This window comes from Balaenoptera physalus (genome assembly GCF_965194825.1).
Source record: "Balaenoptera physalus genome assembly, chromosome: 8".
NCBI classification, from domain to species: domain Eukaryota; kingdom Metazoa; phylum Chordata; class Mammalia; order Artiodactyla; family Balaenopteridae; genus Balaenoptera; species Balaenoptera physalus.
Genome location: NC_138887.1, coordinates 24,954,992 through 24,974,405, shown reverse-complemented (window position 1 = coordinate 24,974,405; position 19,414 = coordinate 24,954,992). Strand labels below are relative to the sequence as shown.

Genomic DNA, 19,414 nt, shown 5'->3' with positions numbered 1-19,414 from the left:
CATTTTCATGGCCCTTTGATGCTAATCCATTGTTTACCTAAATCCACCTCTTTGGGGACCTTAAAGAAAGTGTAAGAAAGGATTTACCACTGGAATTGAGTCTTTCAGGATTAGAATATGTGTGGCTGCTTGCGAGCAGATAGGAGAATATTGTGGAAGTAGGTGTCGACATTTACAAAGATATGAAAGAGCACTGTGCATTAGGGATCAACACTGCAATTTCAGAAATGTAAAGTGAATAAAGTAAGATGAAGGAGGGAAAAGAGGAAGAAATGTTTGTGAATAGATTGAAAATATATGTGAAAAGTTATGCACATTTTATTAATATTATTTCTTTGTTTCTGGTGTAAATTATAGGGGGTATAAAATTGACATCATGGCCATTAATTAATTTAAAACCCATTTATTAATTAACTACTGAGAGGTTATTATGTGCTAGGCATTCATCTAGGCAAGGAAACAACACTGAACAAAAACGACACAAGTTTATGCCCTTTTGGCATTTAACATTCTATTGGGAGAAGCCAATAATAAAAAGACAAATAAAATATATACTACATGTAAACAAATGTGAAATGCTATGGAGAAAAATACAGCCTGGGAGGGGAAAGTTGTCAGGAAAGTCCTCACTGGTAAGGTGACATTTGATCAGAAGCCTGAAGGAAGGGAGACCCGTGGGTGTTGGGAATGAGGCAGAGCCCCTGTGTAGGGATGCGTAGGCCTGGCTTGATCCAGGAACCGGTTCTTAGAATTGACTTATTGAGCAGATACTTCAGTCATTACTTGCAACCTGTGCATGTTCTTTCCATATTGCTTTTATACTCCCTACCTTTTATTATGAATGATATACATTTTTTTTAACAGTATAATGTGTCTAGAGCCAACTGCAATAAGATTATCATGTTGTTCACGGATGGAGGAGAAGAGAGAGCTCAGGAGATATTTACCAAATACAACAAAGACAAAAAAGTGAGTGTAATTTTTCCAATGTTTTAAATTTAATAGTAATTTAGGTGGTTTTTAAAGAGAGAGTCGTGGGGGTGGTGAGGGAAGACATTTTTGGTTAAAACATTAGTGTGCTGATTATAAAGTCATACAGATGGATTATAAGCTAATCACTGAATTAAATGTTAGATATCTTCTGTGAGATTCATAAGTACCTTGTGACTAATTCATTAATAAAATAATTTGAACTTATAGAAGCCTATATAGGAATATATTTGTTTCTTTGTTTGTTCTACTGCAGAAGAAAGTATTGTAGAAAGACCTGTTTTGAAAGTTCACCCATGTGGCTGAACCTACTGATAGTGTGGAAAATATCAAATGTAACTATTTTTTCTGGCACTGCTACTATCAGCTTATTTCAATTTTCTGACAGACTCTCCATATTTTATAAAAGAACAATGATTCTCAACTTGGTTTCTTAAAATGCTAAGGGTCCATAAATAAGTAATGAAAAATTATAACCTATATCTTGTGTTTCCAAAATTTCAGCAGAAATTGTATGTTTCACAAGGGGACTCTTAAGGGTAAAATGCCAACTTACTTTGCTTTTAATTGAAATTTTTACCATTTTGAGAGGTGTGACTCGTCATTAACTCTAATGAATTGTTTTATATGCGTCTGAGGAATTAAAAAGAGAAAAAAATGTATATTAATACATTTAGGTAAATATACATAAGTTATATATTTTGGCAGGCAAAATATTGTGAATAATGGGGTAGAGTATTAATGGAAAAATCTGGGACACTTTGAAACACCCTTAGGTACTTTAAAAATGATTCAAGTTGAAAACATAGACATATTGGGCTGGCCAAAAAGTTCGTTCAGTTTTAAGTAAAAATAAAAGACACGTTTTTCATTTTCACTAGGAACTTTATTGAACAACATATTCATTAACCAAGCGACCTTTTTGGCCAACCCAATACATGTAACTTCAAATTATTCACAAAATTTTTTAATACTCAACTCTTTGATATTGCATATGCTATTAAAGTATAATGTCATATGACATAAGTTTAATGCAGGGTTTAAGTTTTTTTAAAACACCTGGTGACTTTGATTATACAGAAGAGCCATTCCTTTTGAAAAAGTTGATAAATGGACTGAACTGTTAATAGACTGAATATTTTCAAATGGTAACTTGATTTTGTGAACATTTGTTTAAAAAACATCAGTAGAATGAAAAGTAATGGGAAGATACAGATGTATTAATCTAAGATGTAGTGTGCATTACTTACTTTCTTTAGTAACTGCTACTTATTGTTCAGAATCCTGGGCAATCATCACCCCCTGAAGGATGTTCCTGACACTTTCCTCCCACTTCAGGCTCGTGCTCTGATCCCATATAGCACAGTGTATTCAGCCCTACGCGTCCCTCACACTGTATTCTACCCACAAAATCTCTTCTCTGTTCCCTCTCTAGATGACAAGGTCCTACAAGACTGGGCCTTTGTATTGTTTAACTTTGAACTCTCAGCATCCTGCAGAGAGCACAGATTCAGAGATAGTTCTCAATACGTGGCAATAAGTAACTTGAGTATGTCTAACAAAAGTTGGAAGTATGATTTCTGTTATAGAACAAATTCATAATTGTAAAACATAACCTGGAGTAAGGACTATTTTGCTTATTTAAATATTCTCAATAATGTAGCATTACCATGTTTTGAAGAACTCAAATGTAATAAAATAAATTTAGCCCAAATTGAACTCTATTAATATAATACATTTATCTCAATATTCTACTAATTAATCATACACTGGTAATTTGGAAGAGACTTCTTAGTGTCTTATAGTCATAATTTCAAGTATATTTTATTATTTTGTGATAGAGGTATATAAGTGCAAGCCCCACTACTTTTCATTTTTTAATGAATATAAGTTTAGATAAATCTTTTCTTTAATTTTGATATCATCTGAACCAACCAGCAGGAATATCATTCACCTCTGGATTCTTCAAAAGGGAAGTTTCTTAAACAAATATGGCAATGAATGTTACAATCTATATCATAATCTGTGCCTAAGATATATTCTGATTTCAAGGAGTAGAAAAAAACTTTAACAGGTTTAAATAAAAGAATTTAAATGTATAAAAAGAGAAGAAATTTTCATCTAAACTTTTTTTCTTTCTCTCCCCGAACTCTGTTTGTATGTAGAATTAACACAATAATATGTCTTGGAGGCATATCATAAGTTTATTTTTTTCCTTTTTTTAAAATATAATAGGTTTTATGCCGTAAGGAAAACAATTGTATTCTACCCTCTGTTTTCACAAATTGTTCAGTTGATTGAATATATGAAGAATTAACTAGTTGAAAATCATTTTTCTATGTATATATCCTAAAAATGTCCAATGTAAATATTATTATCTTGAAACACTGCTTCTCATCCCCTTCACCTTTTATAGGAACTCCACATTTTAAACAAAGGCATTTTGCAACATGCTAAACCACATAAGAAATTATTCATATTGAATTCATTTTTGTAAAACTGATGAATCTAATCTTACTCAACAATCATGCTGTTTGCCTGTGAATGTTGCTGTGCTTTAAGGACACACACTTCTCCTAAGGACATATAATTTTTGTGAATTCCAAAGCAACTTTGAAAATTAAGTAGTCAGTGCTTAGTTTCTGTGATTTTAAAATAAATGTATGATTAGCTAAGAAAAGTTAAGATGTCCTTGGAATTAGATACTACATTTTTTATGTGAGTCTAATTTCAGTGGTGTAGCAAAGTTCTGTGATACACACTCATACATGTATACGTATTTACATACATAGATATATGCACACATATTTATATCTGTTTTAAATGGACATTCCTTCTGTCCATCGTATCTCCAGGAACAAGGGACCATGTGTGTAACTTTGGCTTAGCTCTCTTATGTAAAGTTCAATGAGTAAATTCCAACAGGTAGTTGAGAAGTGCTTAAGGCATGAGGAAGTAGAAATCTGAACATAAACTAATTTTTCTAAAATCTTCGCAAATTTGCTAAGAAATACTAGGAAAAAAATAAGACAGTCAGTTCTGGGTGAAGCTGTGCACACACACATATGTGCATGCATACATTTTGTTTTTTTAAAGATGGAAGAGTCAAGTCATTATTATATGTTAAGGTTAGTAAAGGGATACCCAGACAAGAAATCTTATAGTTACAAAACAGAGAAAGGATAATTGATGGAGACCCTTGAAAGAGGAGGGATTGAGAGAGATACAGAGCACAGATATCTGAATTGGACAAGTAGGAATTATATTTCTGGAAACATTGTTGTACCACATTTCATATGCACTTTATTTCAAGTTCAATGGCTTTTCGAATTTCCTAATGTGGGAAAACCACATTAAACACAAAATTTGTCTCTTGGTATTTGTATGTTCTGTGTCCACTAACAGTGAAAATAGATGATGGCAGACAACCACTTTTAATTAACTTATATTTTTGAGTGTATTTGTACTTTGTCAAGACATTTACATAGTTAATTGTTTATGCCAACGGTGTACGTGTGCAAATAGTGTGTAAATGTACCTACTAAAAACAGTGTGTATATGTATAAGAGAGGTTTTTTCTACCATCTTCAAACATGGCTTCAAAGGGTTTTGGGTGAATTGTCAAACCCTTTCTAACTTTCCCTCCTTATTCAGACTTTTCTATACCTTCCATTCATCCACCCAGTCTAAGAGATTTGCTGCCACAGACACTGATATGGAAGATCATTGTCTATCTTTGTCATCTAAGGATGGGTATGGGTATGACAGACCAATTCTTTACCTGCAAAATTCATATATTACATAATAAGTTTATCAACTCAGAACTTCACTAGCCACATAATCTTTCAAATGGCTGATGTATAAAACTGAATTTGATAGAGTTAGTAAAATAAAAACTTTCAATACTTTAAAAAAAATTTTTATTCGATTATAACTTTATTTTAAAGCATGCTCTTCAAGATAGAAGTTCAGTTGTAGCTTAAAAATATCAAAATTACAAAGTCACAAAGTTTGGAGAGCTTTTTAAGAAAAAAAATCTGAAAACTACTCTTTGAATCCTACTTTCTCCCCAAGCCTCTTGCTTGACATTAATGTGGCTGCTGAATGATTCATTTAAAGCCATTTTTCATCCAGATGACATTAGAAATCATTCAGAGCAACCCAGGTAGGTGTGATGAGGTACATCCAGAGAGCTGATGAATGAGGCTGCAGATATACAGCACAATTTAATGAGGCCAAAAGGTTTAAGAATTAGAACAAAATGTTTGGGTTCTTTTGAAATGTATTACTCTTGGGAATTAATCTACCTGATTATAGATAGGTACAGTTTAAAACTGATTCCATGGTAATCTCCTCACACAGCTGTTCCACATTAAAATGCATTCACTTTCTAATCTTTACCTGCAACTATGCCATTCCTTAGGGCTCACCCATGTGTACGAGACTTCCTTAAAAATGGTGCCAAAACCAAAATGAACTCTTATCGTAGAGTGCAAACAAATGAATAAAGGAAAGTAAAACCAGACACAGAGTTGAAAGATAATTCCCAGACCTAGGAAAATTAAAGATATTTGATTTTCTGTATAATAGCAAAGGGATTTTGGTTAGCAGTACACACCTAAGATTGTCTAGCCAGCTAGAAAATAGTTCTCGGACTCCTAGGTTAATTCTCAGAATTAATCAAAAATAAAAAGGCATTCAAAATCTATAAAATGAAAATTTCAAAATAACTAGTAAATCGAAAGAGAAGAACAAATGGGAAAAAAGCATATGATAGATGTGGAATAATTTTTAAAATAAAGAATGCATAGCTTAAGTTATAATTGCCTGACAATAGATGCATTATTTTTTTTAATTCTTTAAAAAATGATTGGCAGTCTTTTCTATTTTTTTGTCAGATCCAAAATAGAGAGAAATAATTTATAGGCTACAAAAATCTAAATCAAATCCCAAATGGCTGAATCTGCATATGTGTTTTATACAATAAGAGTGAAAACTGTCAATTACTTTTTCAACAGATGGTAGGGAAAATAATTCATGGCAAATAATTCATTGCCTTCTCAATTGTCTCTGCCTGGCTTCTCCATCAGGAAAGAATGAAGCCTTTGGAAGGAATGTTCGAACATGTGATGATGAAGGGCATTCAGACTTGTAGAATATTTAATACTGTTTAACAAATACACTGCTTCTAAAAAGTTTCATTTCATGTATTTTGGCACTTTCAGCAGTTTCCAAAAGATTTTTCAGCTTTAGATTAGGAACTGTACCTGTGTTCTAAAAACCAAATATATTATGTATGCTGGACTTACGGTATAGCTGAAAACAATAATTACAAGTAACACTGGCCCAATAGAGAGATGATCAATTTAAAATGCATGTGTGTATGTGTCCTTCTCTCTGACAGATTTATTTACATTTGCTTTCTTAGAATAAAATTACTGTTGATAATTCATTGCCTAAACTAAGGAAAATATTATCAGGTACATTCTCTTCAGGTCTGAGTAATATTACTTCCATACATTTTCAGAGTCCTTAATTTAGTAGCTAAAACAAATCCAATGAAAAATGAGAATAAGTATTACATTAAGCACAAAATATATTGCAAGACTTAAGCCATAGAGTGCAAAAAATGCACTCGAAATAATTTCTAGGTAGAATTGTGCCACCTAAAATTGGGATTGCCTTTTGTTTGTGTGAAACCATTCTACCAGGAGAGGCACTCTGTTCTGCTTTTTCTGTGGCTGCCTTCTCAGATTGAGAACTCTGCTTGCCGTGTGTCTCTGCGCAGAGGTCTTCCCTGCTCGGTCTTTCTAGTGTGGTCTCCTTTCCCCACACACCTTCTTTTTCATTCTCTATTTCAGCACCATCTTTCCTCTTTGTTTTCTTTCTCCCAGATTACATTTTTTATTATTTTAATTATGTACTTATTCACCTGTTATCTTGAACTCTCCTCTATTAAAAGCTCCATGAACTAGGGGTTGTGTTAGTTTGTAAACCTACCATTGACTCCTTAGAGGCTAGCAAGGGCTTGACGCACAGCAGTTGCTAAGTATATTTCCTGAGGATGCCCAGCATAAGTAAATATAAATATGCAATAAATAAGCTCGAAGGTAAACTATAAAACATTCATAAATGTTAAAAAACTCAATAGCTTTGCTCTTTTAAAAGCAAATAATTTAAAACAATTTTTTCCTTATAAGTGGAATGTAGAGTAAAATTTATGTTCCACTCTTGGATATGTCATCTTATAAGTAAGTAGGGAGGGCTTAAGTTTATATAAAAAAACTATTGTATTGATGGCACCTCTCCATTCACCCTCACCAGTCCAACACGTAGTTTTTCATGAGTATTCTCATAATTAGTGTCAGTGAAGTATTTAGCATTACCCAAGAAGAACACCTGAAATAAATCAGTATATTGCTTATTTCCTGGCCTCTGCTGACAATAGTCTTTGCAGAGCTATAACTGCTTGGAAATGAAATGCGTCCATAGCTTATTCCTCCTGTGTCAAGTACTATAAATGTATGCAGAGGGAGGGAAACCCAAAATTACTTCCTTATAATCTGATAATGCAAGGGTGATTCATTATAATTGTTAAAAATTTTAAACACCGACATAATCCTGAGGCATGTATCTATGTTACGTACACACATGCAAGAGATGTGAGAGAAATATCTGCTTGGTGCTTTAAGATCATGTAGGCAAAACCTACTGCATTTTGTTTTCCTTTTTTAAAGTTGCTTTGTGTGATTTACTCAGACTAATTCAAAGGTCACTTATGAAATTCTTGCCTTCGTCAGACCCTGGGCAATTCCATGCAGATATATCTTATATGGACACAATGGCATTTAGACAATATTGGCTCCTTTTCTTTGGAGTTTATTGCTAAAATGTAATAAAGCAAGCCAAGTTTGTTCCTTTGGGAAGGTGTTACTTCAAGTTATTTTAAGTTCTTTTTAAGGCACGAAAGGCTAGTATCCCACTAATGGAAAATGTTACCTCATTGAATTCTGATAGCTTGACTGTAGGAGACAATTGTAGTCACCATCATCATCATGGTCATCTTTATTACCATAGATAATATTTATTGTTCTTATTATTTTCCATATAATACAAAAGATTTTCATGTATTACTTCATTCACAATTGTAATAACCATATGACAAAAGATGTTTATTACCATCAACATCATCCCCATTTTGGAAATAAAACCAAAATTTGAGACGTTAAGGAACTTGTTGAAAGTTAAACAGCTACTAAGTGGCAAAGTCAGTCATTTAAATGATCTACAGTCCAAATTTCATAACCTCATGTGGAATGCGCCGTCTGGTTGTGTGTGTCTCTCTCTCCAGGGCAGCCTTGTGGCCATGCCAATCATCATTTGCCCACCCAGGATCTTTTCTTCTGGTCAGATAGCAAGGCTTTACTGCTAAGGGACATATTTCTCACAGCCTTAAGAGGCTAAGATGGATTAAACTAAGCCATCAGATCTTTGCAGGCTTGTAAGAACCTTTCAGATCTCTGGGCTTTATAAAATAAATTAAGTGTGAAAGATGCATTTGGACACTTTTATTTATTTCATAATGCTATAAAACTAGAGATGTAGGTTATTTTAAACGCTCTGGATTCTGATACACTTGTGAATTATGGAAACCACTGTAGAATTTTCTCCTAAAATATTCAGTCCAATCTAGTATTTTTATAGGCTTCATGCCAAAAATTTTAGTACGCACAGTAAATTAATAAAACCCATTTCTGACATCATTTTTCTAACATGAGTCGATAGCTGAAGTTTTTATTTTAGTTTTATTGGCTTTCTTTCTTCATAGTCTCATTTCCATTATTCCTTGGAGATTTGCCTATTGTAAATTAAACTTGAACTCTGGGTAACTGATAATTGTTGAGGTGACAGTTTCCAGTAACTGGGTTCTGCTGGGAAACAAGAAATTCCTATGGCTTTTAAAAATAGGTTGACCCTGTGGTTTTGGAAAAATCTTAATTGAAGACAAGTATTTTAGTCTTCAACAAACAAGACAAAATAAAAACCAGAGTAGCAGAAGTCTGGAACTGAAGGATAAATCAGTGGTGTATTGTAAGAAACCAATCAATAACCCAATTTGCTGTTAATTAAAAGTTTTCTCTGATCAAGAAGGTCAGGCTTGACATGTCAAATTTACATCTTGGAATTATAATGTTCTGTTCAGAGAAAAAATGATTTTTGAACCAACTGAAGGCCGAATTATATAAATTTGCAACTAATAATAGAGACTAATTTTTAATTGTTTTAAGTTTAATTTTATTAAATACGCTCTCAAATTACAATTTATTTTATGAATACTCATATAACTAAGCACGAGTCAATAATTATGAGTTATTTTCATTCTCTAGGAATAATACGGTACATAAATGGTTTAAGTGTATTATACATACTTTAATTTGCCTGAAAAAGTTTGCTCATCTCCATTGAGCAAGTCAGCGTAACATAAAAAAAAATGATTATGTATTTACCATGATATAAGTATATGAAACAACCCAGATTATAAAATGCAAGAGGTCTATCAGTCTGGTTTTGGCTCTACTCTATTATAATAATGAACTGATTTATATGTCAGATGATATCAAAGTTTGTCTTTTGTCCCTCTGGGAAAACGTTAAGACCACTCATTTAGCTATTCAATTTTTTTTCATTTAATATTTATTTCTATTTCTGTATAAGGCACTATAATAGATACAGTAGTGCAATCTTGGAACTGTTTTAACCCTAGCCAGCGTTTATTCAATACTACCTTCGCACATTATTTCTGTTAGAGACCTAGACTCCAGCATTATGAAGAATATTTTTCAAAGCCATCTATAACTGTGTATGTTTCATATATAACCCTCACAGAGCTGAACATTCTGAAACATGGCCTAAAATCAACCAGTTCAGGATCATTTAGCAAATTTTCTAGGAACATTTCACTTAGAACAGAAGTCTCCAGTATGTATTTGTTACATGGATCTCATGTTGTAATTATCAATGTAAAGTTAACTTTGCTTTAATGGAGGCCTGATTTAAAGTAATAATTTGCTTAATGGAGACTTCAGATGAAATATTTCGCTTGTATGACTGCACATTTTGTTTCAAGTTATTTTATATGTCATTTTATTTGTTTTTATGTAAGATCATGTAAATACACTAATAAGAAAAGAACTCTAAAATTACACATCTTTGAGAATGTAATATACCTTAATTTCTAAATCGTGCCTATTTCAAGGAATCACTTTATTTTTTCCTTTCCCCAGAATTATAGCTAAGGAAGAATGGTACACTTAAAGAAGTGAAAAACACCAGAAGAATGAGGGGATAGCAATCATCTCTGTGGATTTGGCATCTGGAATTTTAGTTAGTTCATTAACTCTTCCACGGGGTGGCAGTAATATAGTGTGGAATAGGAGGAATGAAACTATCTAAAACTCCAAGTGGAAAGTTAGGATACAAAAATAACCAAATTTCACCAATTCATTGTGTACATGCACTATGAAATGTTGAATATCACACCTCCTTATTAAATCAATGAAGTTAAAGTCCTTATTACATAATTAGCTAAAATGTGTAAAGCAAAGCCAAATTCAGCATGGGTACAGCACTTGGGATTGAAGTAATGTTTATGTTGATTTTTTCACTGTCATATAAAGAATTAAAAAGTGTGAGTGGTTTATATTAAAATTTTCTCAACAAAATATATATTTATAAAATCATTTTAGAAAATTCTAAGATAATCTATAAAATCATTAAATTTTTACATGCATATGTTTTGTGTGTATGTGTATATCCCCCAAGAGAAAAATAAGCATTTTAGATATATTAGAAAGATTTTGTAAATATTGTAATGGTAAGGCAGTTGCTGAAACTATAGAAAGGTTGAATTTGTAAATTTTAAGATTTTAGTAACCATTGGTAGGAAAATTTCAGAAAAATAATACCTTTAAAAGTGTCTAGGGGGCTTCCCTGGTGGCACAGTGGTTGAGAATCTGCCTGCCAATGCAGGGGACACGGGTTCGAGCCCTGGTCTGGGAATATCCCACATGCCGCGGAGCAGCTGGGCCCGTGAGCCACAATTACTGAGCCTGCGCATCTGGAGCTTGTGCTCCGCAACAAGAGAGGCCGCGATAGTGAGAGGCCCGCGCACCGCGCTGAAGAGTGGCCCCCGCTTACCTCAACTAGAGAAAGCCCCTAGCACAGAAACGAAGACCCAACATAGCAATCAGTCAATCAAACAATCAATCAATCAATAAATCTTTTTTAAAAAAAAGAAAAAAAAATGTCTAGGGACTTCCCAGGTGGTCCAGTGGGTAAGACTCCATGCTGTCAATGCAGGGGGCCCGGGTTCCCGATCCCTGGTCGGGGAACTAGATCCCGCGTGCGTGCCGCAGCTGAACGTCCACGTGCCACAACTCTTCATTGTGGCACAACTGAGAAAGCGGTAAAAATTATATATTTGTAATATGGGAATGATTCAATCAGTTAATGCAGCCTATATTCAAATAGCCAGGGAAGGACCTATGTGATAAATGAATAAAGAGAGAGAAAAAAAAGCCTAGTGTGCAGTAAAATTTTATTAAATTATAATTAATTATGACAATGTACACTTCGACACCCAGCTCTGATGCGGAATTCCTTAATTTGAACAACCTCTGAGGTCTCCATGGAGGCCAACGATGGGGGTCAGGCAAAACTTTTGTAGCAAAACAAATAAAACAACAAGTTTTGTTGGTGGTGGTTGTGTTTTACTAGTATGTTTTTTGGCTGAGTTGTGTTTATTTGGACTATTTAATGAATAACATCAGTCAAAATAATCACATAGTGTGTGTCTAAGTGTAGCCTCTTTGTTATTAGAAATGCTTGATTTCTAGGGATGTAGATATAATAATTCATTTAGTCTTATTATTTATTTCTTGGTACTGAAAAGTATTCTATGGAAAACATTTTACTGGAACGCTGTCGTGGTAAGAGGAGCGACCAGATAAAGCAGTGCTTTAAAAGTGTGAGACATGCTTTCAAACGTTAATTATGAAAGCCATCCCCAAGTGCTTTCTGGAGCATCTTGATTGTTTCCCTGCCCTGAATTCGCGTGACAGTTTTTTAAGGTATGGCAGTTAAATTGAACTGTTAGTAGGGTTGCCAACCTGTTTATAAAAGTATTTCCATTTAGGCGTAAGTTTTACGATGTAAGTAGTGGACGCTACATTGAAATACATAGCCCCCAAAATGACCCAATTGAAGATTTTAAGGAAATGAGGCTGCATTTTGCATTTTGAGGGATTGAGAGAGAGAGAGGTGGGTGTCACCAACTTCTGTTAAACTAGAACCAGTCATTTGTCCTTACAATTTGAGGTGATTAAAACTCTGACGTATGGCTTCCTACATAACTAGCCGAGGCAAACCCGGACGACCTAAGGGTGGCTCACGTAAAACTTTACAAGTGAAACAACATCCCTGATGTACATTTTAGGGCAAGGATTGTCATGATGTGATCTCGGTGCAGTCAAGACCAGCAAAAGAACAGAGAACAGATGTGAAATCTCTTTTGAGGTTTGTGCTCTGCAGTTGTGCAAAAGATGAAACAGATGAAACGGTTAGAAAATGTCAGTTCAAACAATCGACATGAATTAGGGAAAAGCTCTTAACATAGTTCAAACCAGACCATAAATTCATGGAAAAGTGATTTTCTGCATGTTTATCTTTAGAAAAAGCTAAAATGATGAACTTACAGTACCTGTTTACTTAGATTACTAAATTGGTAAAAATCGATATAAGTCAAATAGCCATTTTATTAAATACTTATTGACATCATTGAATTTATCTTCTATGCTTTTATACTATTTAAATTCAGTGGCTTCCAATGAATATATAAATTACTATAATTAAACACTATCTCAATTAAATTTTTAAACATTTGCATATTATATATTAGAAATAGTCAATATTTTGATTCTTTTTAGAAATGCTAGGAGCTTAAAATATTTATCATATATGCCAGTCATCTTTTATAGAAAGTAAGTAATATGATTAACATCATAATCATACATGTACATCCTAAATATTTCTATGATGTGAAAGTAGTGAAACCATCATTAAGTATAATGCCCTAAGCAACTAAAAGTATAATGACCACCTTTCTATATACATTTTTATAATCTCATACCTATGAAATAGGACTTTTTGTTTTTCTTTGCAGTGACTAAATATGTGAATAATATGTCCTAACCAAGTGAGACAGGTGAAGTTGGGTTGAACCTGAAAGATGCCATTTCTACTAATGAAACCTTAGTCATGATCCTGCCACAGGATTGACATATGGTGCAGGGCACCCAAGTACTAACTTAAATTCAGTAACTGAAGTCTATATTTACAGTAGATTATGTGGTTTCTCTCTGGTGCCTTCCTGAGTGATTTAGTGGCCTCAATTCTTCTTGTCACATTAATTAACTGAAAACCATGCTTTTACATGTTTTTTATTTTAGTTCTTTTGTTTTGCCTTTCAATTAAATTTTATGCAGCCTAACAGATACCCATTTTTCAATTCACCAGGTACGTGTATTCACATTTTCAGTTGGTCAACATAATTATGACAGAGGACCTATTCAGTGGATGGCCTGTGAAAATAAAGGTAACAAGTCTGTTTACTTGACCACATTTTATTATAAGAAGAAGAATTTGGTAGTTGTTAGTTCTACATATTATCATTTAAAATACTCTAAAGTTATAGCTAATTTTTTATAGGAATCAAGGCAAGAATAAGATGCTGAAGATGTTTTCTATTAAAAAACTACACACATAAGAAACTTTGATATTAGTGTTACATTACATTAAAATGCAGACATCTGATCATATTGTACATTTATAAAGGAGTATATTTTATTGCATGATACTAATGATGCTTATCAAATATAACTTGACATGAAGAATTAAGAATGAAACAATATCTGAATTATGTAAAACTTAGATATCAGGAAGTGTGACACAATATGCACATTTTTTTCTCTGAGTGGTTAAATTATTGTTTCTTTAAATGTCTTCTTATACATTCCTAGGTAATTCAGACTTTGTGTAGTGAACCTATATTACTTTTATACTCAGACAAAAAAAACATGTTATTTGAAAAATGCCACATGGCAATAAAAAGAACGTAGATTTATTCTGAAAGCTATTTTTAGGCAGGTATTTTATATGAATATAATAATTGTTAGATACCCATCATTGTATATTTTTAATAATTTCTTCAATGAAAAAAAATTTTAATGATACCAGGTTCCCTACTGCTTTGTAGAAAAATAACATTTGTTTTATACAATCTAAGAAATGTAGTGTTATTTCTCATAAAGCCTGTGTATTTGCTATGAGAATACATTCATCAAACATTTTCCAGATTTATCAGTGATGTTGATATTTTAGTGTTTGCTCAATTAGAAGTGCTCAGTGTCTCCTACAAAGCCATAAAATAATTTTGTGGTCCTTTATTTTATCATAATGTTTATATGTGTAAATCTGTATATATATATATTTCAGGTTATTATTATGAAATTCCTTCCATTGGAGCAATAAGAATCAATACTCAGGTATGGTTTTTTAAAACTTGTTTAAAGTATTTTTTCAAACTAGGGTATTTCTTCGCTGCTTTAAATATGCTCAGTATGGAGAAAATGGGTGAAAATGAATAAATGATTCATACTATTCCATTTGTAATAAAATGATGAGTATCATGGTAATGTATTGGTTTTCATTTCATTAAGGTTCCAAGTGTTTTTAAACATCCAAAACTCAGGCAAAAATATATGAGTATTTTTTTCTTCTCAGATGTTAAAAACATAATAGAAAGTAAATAAAATCAGTTTACTAACAATCTCATCATATAATTTCAACTTGGTTCTATTGCAAATTATTTAAATGAGTTTCTCCAAGTTGTAGGTTCAACATAGAAAATTAAACAATAATTATTACAACTTACAACAAGGAGATGATTTTTCTGCAGCCATTCAGTTGAAAACATGCTTGTTAAATAACCAGGGAGATTGAAGCAATTAAGTTAATTTAAATGTATATTATTTTTAAATATTCCTAAATTGCTACTTAAACTCATTAATTCTAAACATAACTGAGGGTCTACAAAATAAACTAAGTCAAAACTTAGCACAGATAACGTGGCATTTGTGGAAATGAATACTGAATACATTGAATTTTGAAATGAAACAGCAGCTGTATTTAAGCCTGATGTCTAGATTTGGCACAGTAGTTCATGTATTTTTTGATATGTTTAAATGTAGTTTTGAATTTCAGCCAAACAATCTGTGATATGAAAACAAGTACGTGGCTGCTTTATTATTTCAAATTTGTGTAGTTCCATCCAGTAAATCGCAGAGTCTTAAATAGTTTAGATTAACATAAAACAATTCACAAGGAACCTATTTCACTTATTGTTGGCTGAACCTCAGAAAGAGAATATTTTGTTACTAGAAAAAAAACTGGGGTAGATACATTGTATAAATAATATAAGTCAAATATTATTGATTCTAAGTATGCAGACATACCATTTATGGAGTACCCAAAGTAGGAATTGAATGATTATATGCTTAACTTTCTTAATAATTTTGATTCCATCTTCATTTTTAACTCTAGATAATTTTTTCTCTGTGGAGTTTTGTTTTTTTTTTTTTTTTTTAGCACTGCATTCCTAGTTTTCAACCACATAACTCTTTTTTATGTATATGTATATATAGGAATATTTGGATGTTCTGGGAAGACCAATGGTTTTAGCAGGAGACAAAGCTAAGCAAGTCCAGTGGACAAATGTATACCTGGATGCACTGGTAAGCTAGGCTGTTCAACCAAAGACTGTCATAACAAAAGCACACGGCTGACTTCTATTTCTTTCTAGCTTCCATTTCTCTTTTCCTGTTCATGAAACCCTTTCAAAATTCCTTCTATCACAACCTTCTTTGCTAGAATTTAGATAATTTACATAAAAATGTAGACTTATGTGTAGTGGAGAACCACAGATGTGAAGTGTTATTTTTCAGTTGCCATTGAGGATGTAGAATTTCAAACCTGTAATCTTGAATTTAAGACCATTTTGATAACTTTTTGAATTTTTATGTAAAAAAAATACTAAAGTCACATGAATTAGTACCTATTACTGCAGATTTTGAACAGGAATTGTGAAGAAGGTATTCTTAAAATAGACTTCAGCTAGCAGAAGCATGTATATCCTCCATATCTCAAACCAGACTCATCAAAACTCAGAAGTACATGCAGTTAAATAGAAAGTATCTTACCCTATCCTGGAACAATCACAAACCTAACCACCTCTTCATATATAATTTCTTGCTTTAGATTCAACCCCAAATATTTATGGAAATAGCCATTGAAGTGATCAAATCTGGTGTGAAATAACAAATAAAAACATGTTAATCTGTCCACTACACAATAGAAATTTTAGTACAGGTACGCCATCAAATTTCAAAGCATTGGCTCTCAATTGGTGGTAATTTTGCCCCTCAGGTCATTTGGAAATATCCATAGGTATTATTGATTGTCATGACTGAATAGGGAGGGGTTGCTACTGGCATCCAATGAATAGATGCCAGGGATGCTGTTAGACATCCCACACAATGCACAAAACAGTCACACACACCCCCAACACACACACATACACACACACAACAAAGAATTATCCAGCTCAAAATATCAATAGGGCCGAAGTTGGGAAATCATGTTTTAATGTAGTTTTTACTTTCCTGGTATGAAAGCTATCAATAGTAATTATCATATTTAAGATTTACTCATACGCTTAACTTAATTAGAGAAGACTTTATTAAGAATTTTACTAATGTAATATATTGGAGAGACTTAAAATATTAAGTCCTGAAAAGTAAATGCTAATTCAATAACCCCTTTTCCTACTTGGAGTTCAATTATATGCTGATACTACTTTTCTGAATGCAGTGATGAACCCAAGGGGCAGAATGCAATCCATTTAGAATTACTTATCATTTGGTTCTTGTAAAATAAACATACACAGGAAGTTAGAAGAAAACTAGGCACTATTAGCAGCAGCCTTGCGTGCTGAGAAAGATAAAGTGAAGCTTGCTTACCTCAAGCCCTCGCTAAAATTACTGTCCAGTGTTCCTTCTTGACATCACATATTTATTTAAGGTCACATGGTCAACTAAATCTATGGTCAAAATGTTTCACGTATCCAAATCCATCACAGGACAAAGTATGATAGGAGGAGTCAATAAGTATGCCCTGTTGTATTTCCTATGACCAGAAGTTCATTAACCAGCATGTCTGCCTTGTTGGTGAGGTTTTTACTGATAGCACAAATGACTTTAGGAAGAGATTTGGGTTCTAAATATGCTGTTCTACCAGCTGAAACTAAATGTAAAAAAAAAAAAAAAAAGAAACAAATGAAGCAAATGAATTGTCTAGTCAGTGGATATACAGAGCATTCTTTTTACTGACTTGAGAATAAAAAGTGACCCATCTTTCATTTCTAAGTATTTGTTTATAATCTCTGCACATAGCAGATTCAAAATATATGCTGGTCAAATTAACAGTTATTTTAAGAAGAAAAAGGTAAAAATTATCCAAGACAAAATGTAATGAATATAATGAGAAAAACGAAGAGAGCTCTGGAAATCAGAAGAAAGAAGGCCATATATTTGGGGATAGAGTAGAGTGAGGTTAAAAAGATGGTGTCATGTTAGCTAAATATATGAGTCTAGGTAAGGTTTCTAAAATTGGTGATGAGTAGTGAAATCAGAGAAGGGAGGTGCAGTATGAAAATTGGAGAAGTGCCGGGTATATTGAAAGAATGATACCTCAGTCACTTGTGGAGATAATGGGAGATGAGAACAGAAGCAAGACTGGGACAAAATTGTGGAGGGTTCATTTTATTTGGGAGACAAAGTGAGGTTCTTTATGTTAGAGAGATGAAAAGAGTTGCACCCTAGAAACTAAACATCAAATAAATTCCAGGAGGCAGAAATCTTATTTTATTTCTCTTTTTTAGAGACTTGCACAGTGCCTTGGAATAGAGTACAATTTTTTTGGTCTGCTTAATGAAGGAGGGAGAAAATGGAAGTCAGGCACAAATAAGTTCATCCATAATTTTGTCTAATATGTTAGAAGACTAGTATCTCATTTGGGGGGCACATATTACCATATTGAGGAGCAAATTGTGGTATTCTGTGTAAATGTAAAAGTTATGCAACAAAAAAGAGCACCCATATATACCTTATCTTATACCGTGCTACCATTTTTAAAACTGTGCGTACACATGTACGGTCGGTCGTCCATATCCGTGTGTTCCATGTCTGTAGGCACAACCAACTGCAGCTTGAAAACATTCAGGAAAAAAGAATTTCAGAAAGTTCTTAAAAGCAAAACTTGAATTTGCCAGGCACTGGCAACTGTTTACATAACATTTACATTGTATTTACAACTACTTACATTATATTAGGTATTATAAGTTATCTAGAGATAATTTGAAGTCTATGGGAAGTTGTGCATGGGTTATATGCAAATACTACCCATTTTATATAAGGGACTTGAACATCCGTGGATTTTGGTGTCTTTTGGATACTAGGTTTCTAAGTTATCTGTAATCTGCCTTTCTTTGAGGTGGAAAGCTTTCATTGCAAATATTAATTTGCATATTCAATTAAGGATTTTTCATGGTCACATGTTCTTCCTTAGGATTAAGTAGAAAGCCAACATGTATATCATACAGCCAACTACGTGTAGTCATTTCCTTAATTTTAATTTTCTTGGTTCCAAACAATTTGATATCTTGTTCTGCTGAAAGCCTATGATTGTCCATCCGCACTAATTCAGTTCCCATTGTTTTTGAGCTTCCCACATGTATAATTAATAATAAACCATAGCCTAAGCCATTTTCTTTATAAGACCGTGCTGTTTCTAGAATTAGAACAGGAGTCATGAGATTTGGATTTGGGGTCACTATTCACAAAAAGATTACTAATATTTTCTCAGCAAATTCAAAATTTTCAACAATAATTTTTAAATTATTTTAAAGAGTAATTTTGTTGAAAATGTAGTTTTGACATGAAATAGTGTTAAAAGAAATATAATTGTTGCAGATGACAGTCATAAAAAAGCAACTTCTGACCTGAAAATTAGTTTATTCCAACTAATCTCTGTGGATTCATGTAACATAGGAAACTATCTACGTGCTGAGTAACAGTATGTGATTATTTTTATTATACTAAAAGGCTTCATGACTGGACTTTCATATTTGATGCTTGCAGTTGTCTTGTCTGCATCATTTCACTTTGTCAAAAATCACTATTTATTTTGGAGAGTATTTAGAAGCAATATTGCTTCTTTTGAACATCATAGTATACCTACCTAGAATATCCCA

At 32.9% G+C, this 19,414-nt stretch overlaps 1 protein-coding gene across 10 annotated transcripts in view; it reads left to right on the top strand.

Moving 5' to 3' along the window:
* CACNA2D1 (calcium voltage-gated channel auxiliary subunit alpha2delta 1) overlaps positions 1-19,414 on the top strand; it is a 503,964-nt gene that overhangs the window by 417,319 nt on the left and 67,231 nt on the right. For all 10 annotated transcript variants that reach the window (XM_082473444.1, XM_082473442.1, XM_082473443.1 and 7 more), the window contains 4 exons: positions 865-969; positions 13,564-13,642; positions 14,542-14,591; positions 15,750-15,839. In XM_082473444.1, coding sequence (XP_082329570.1) covers positions 865-969; positions 13,564-13,642; positions 14,542-14,591; positions 15,750-15,839 — 324 coding nt within the window. The remainder of the gene's footprint in view (positions 1-864; positions 970-13,563; positions 13,643-14,541; positions 14,592-15,749; positions 15,840-19,414) is intronic.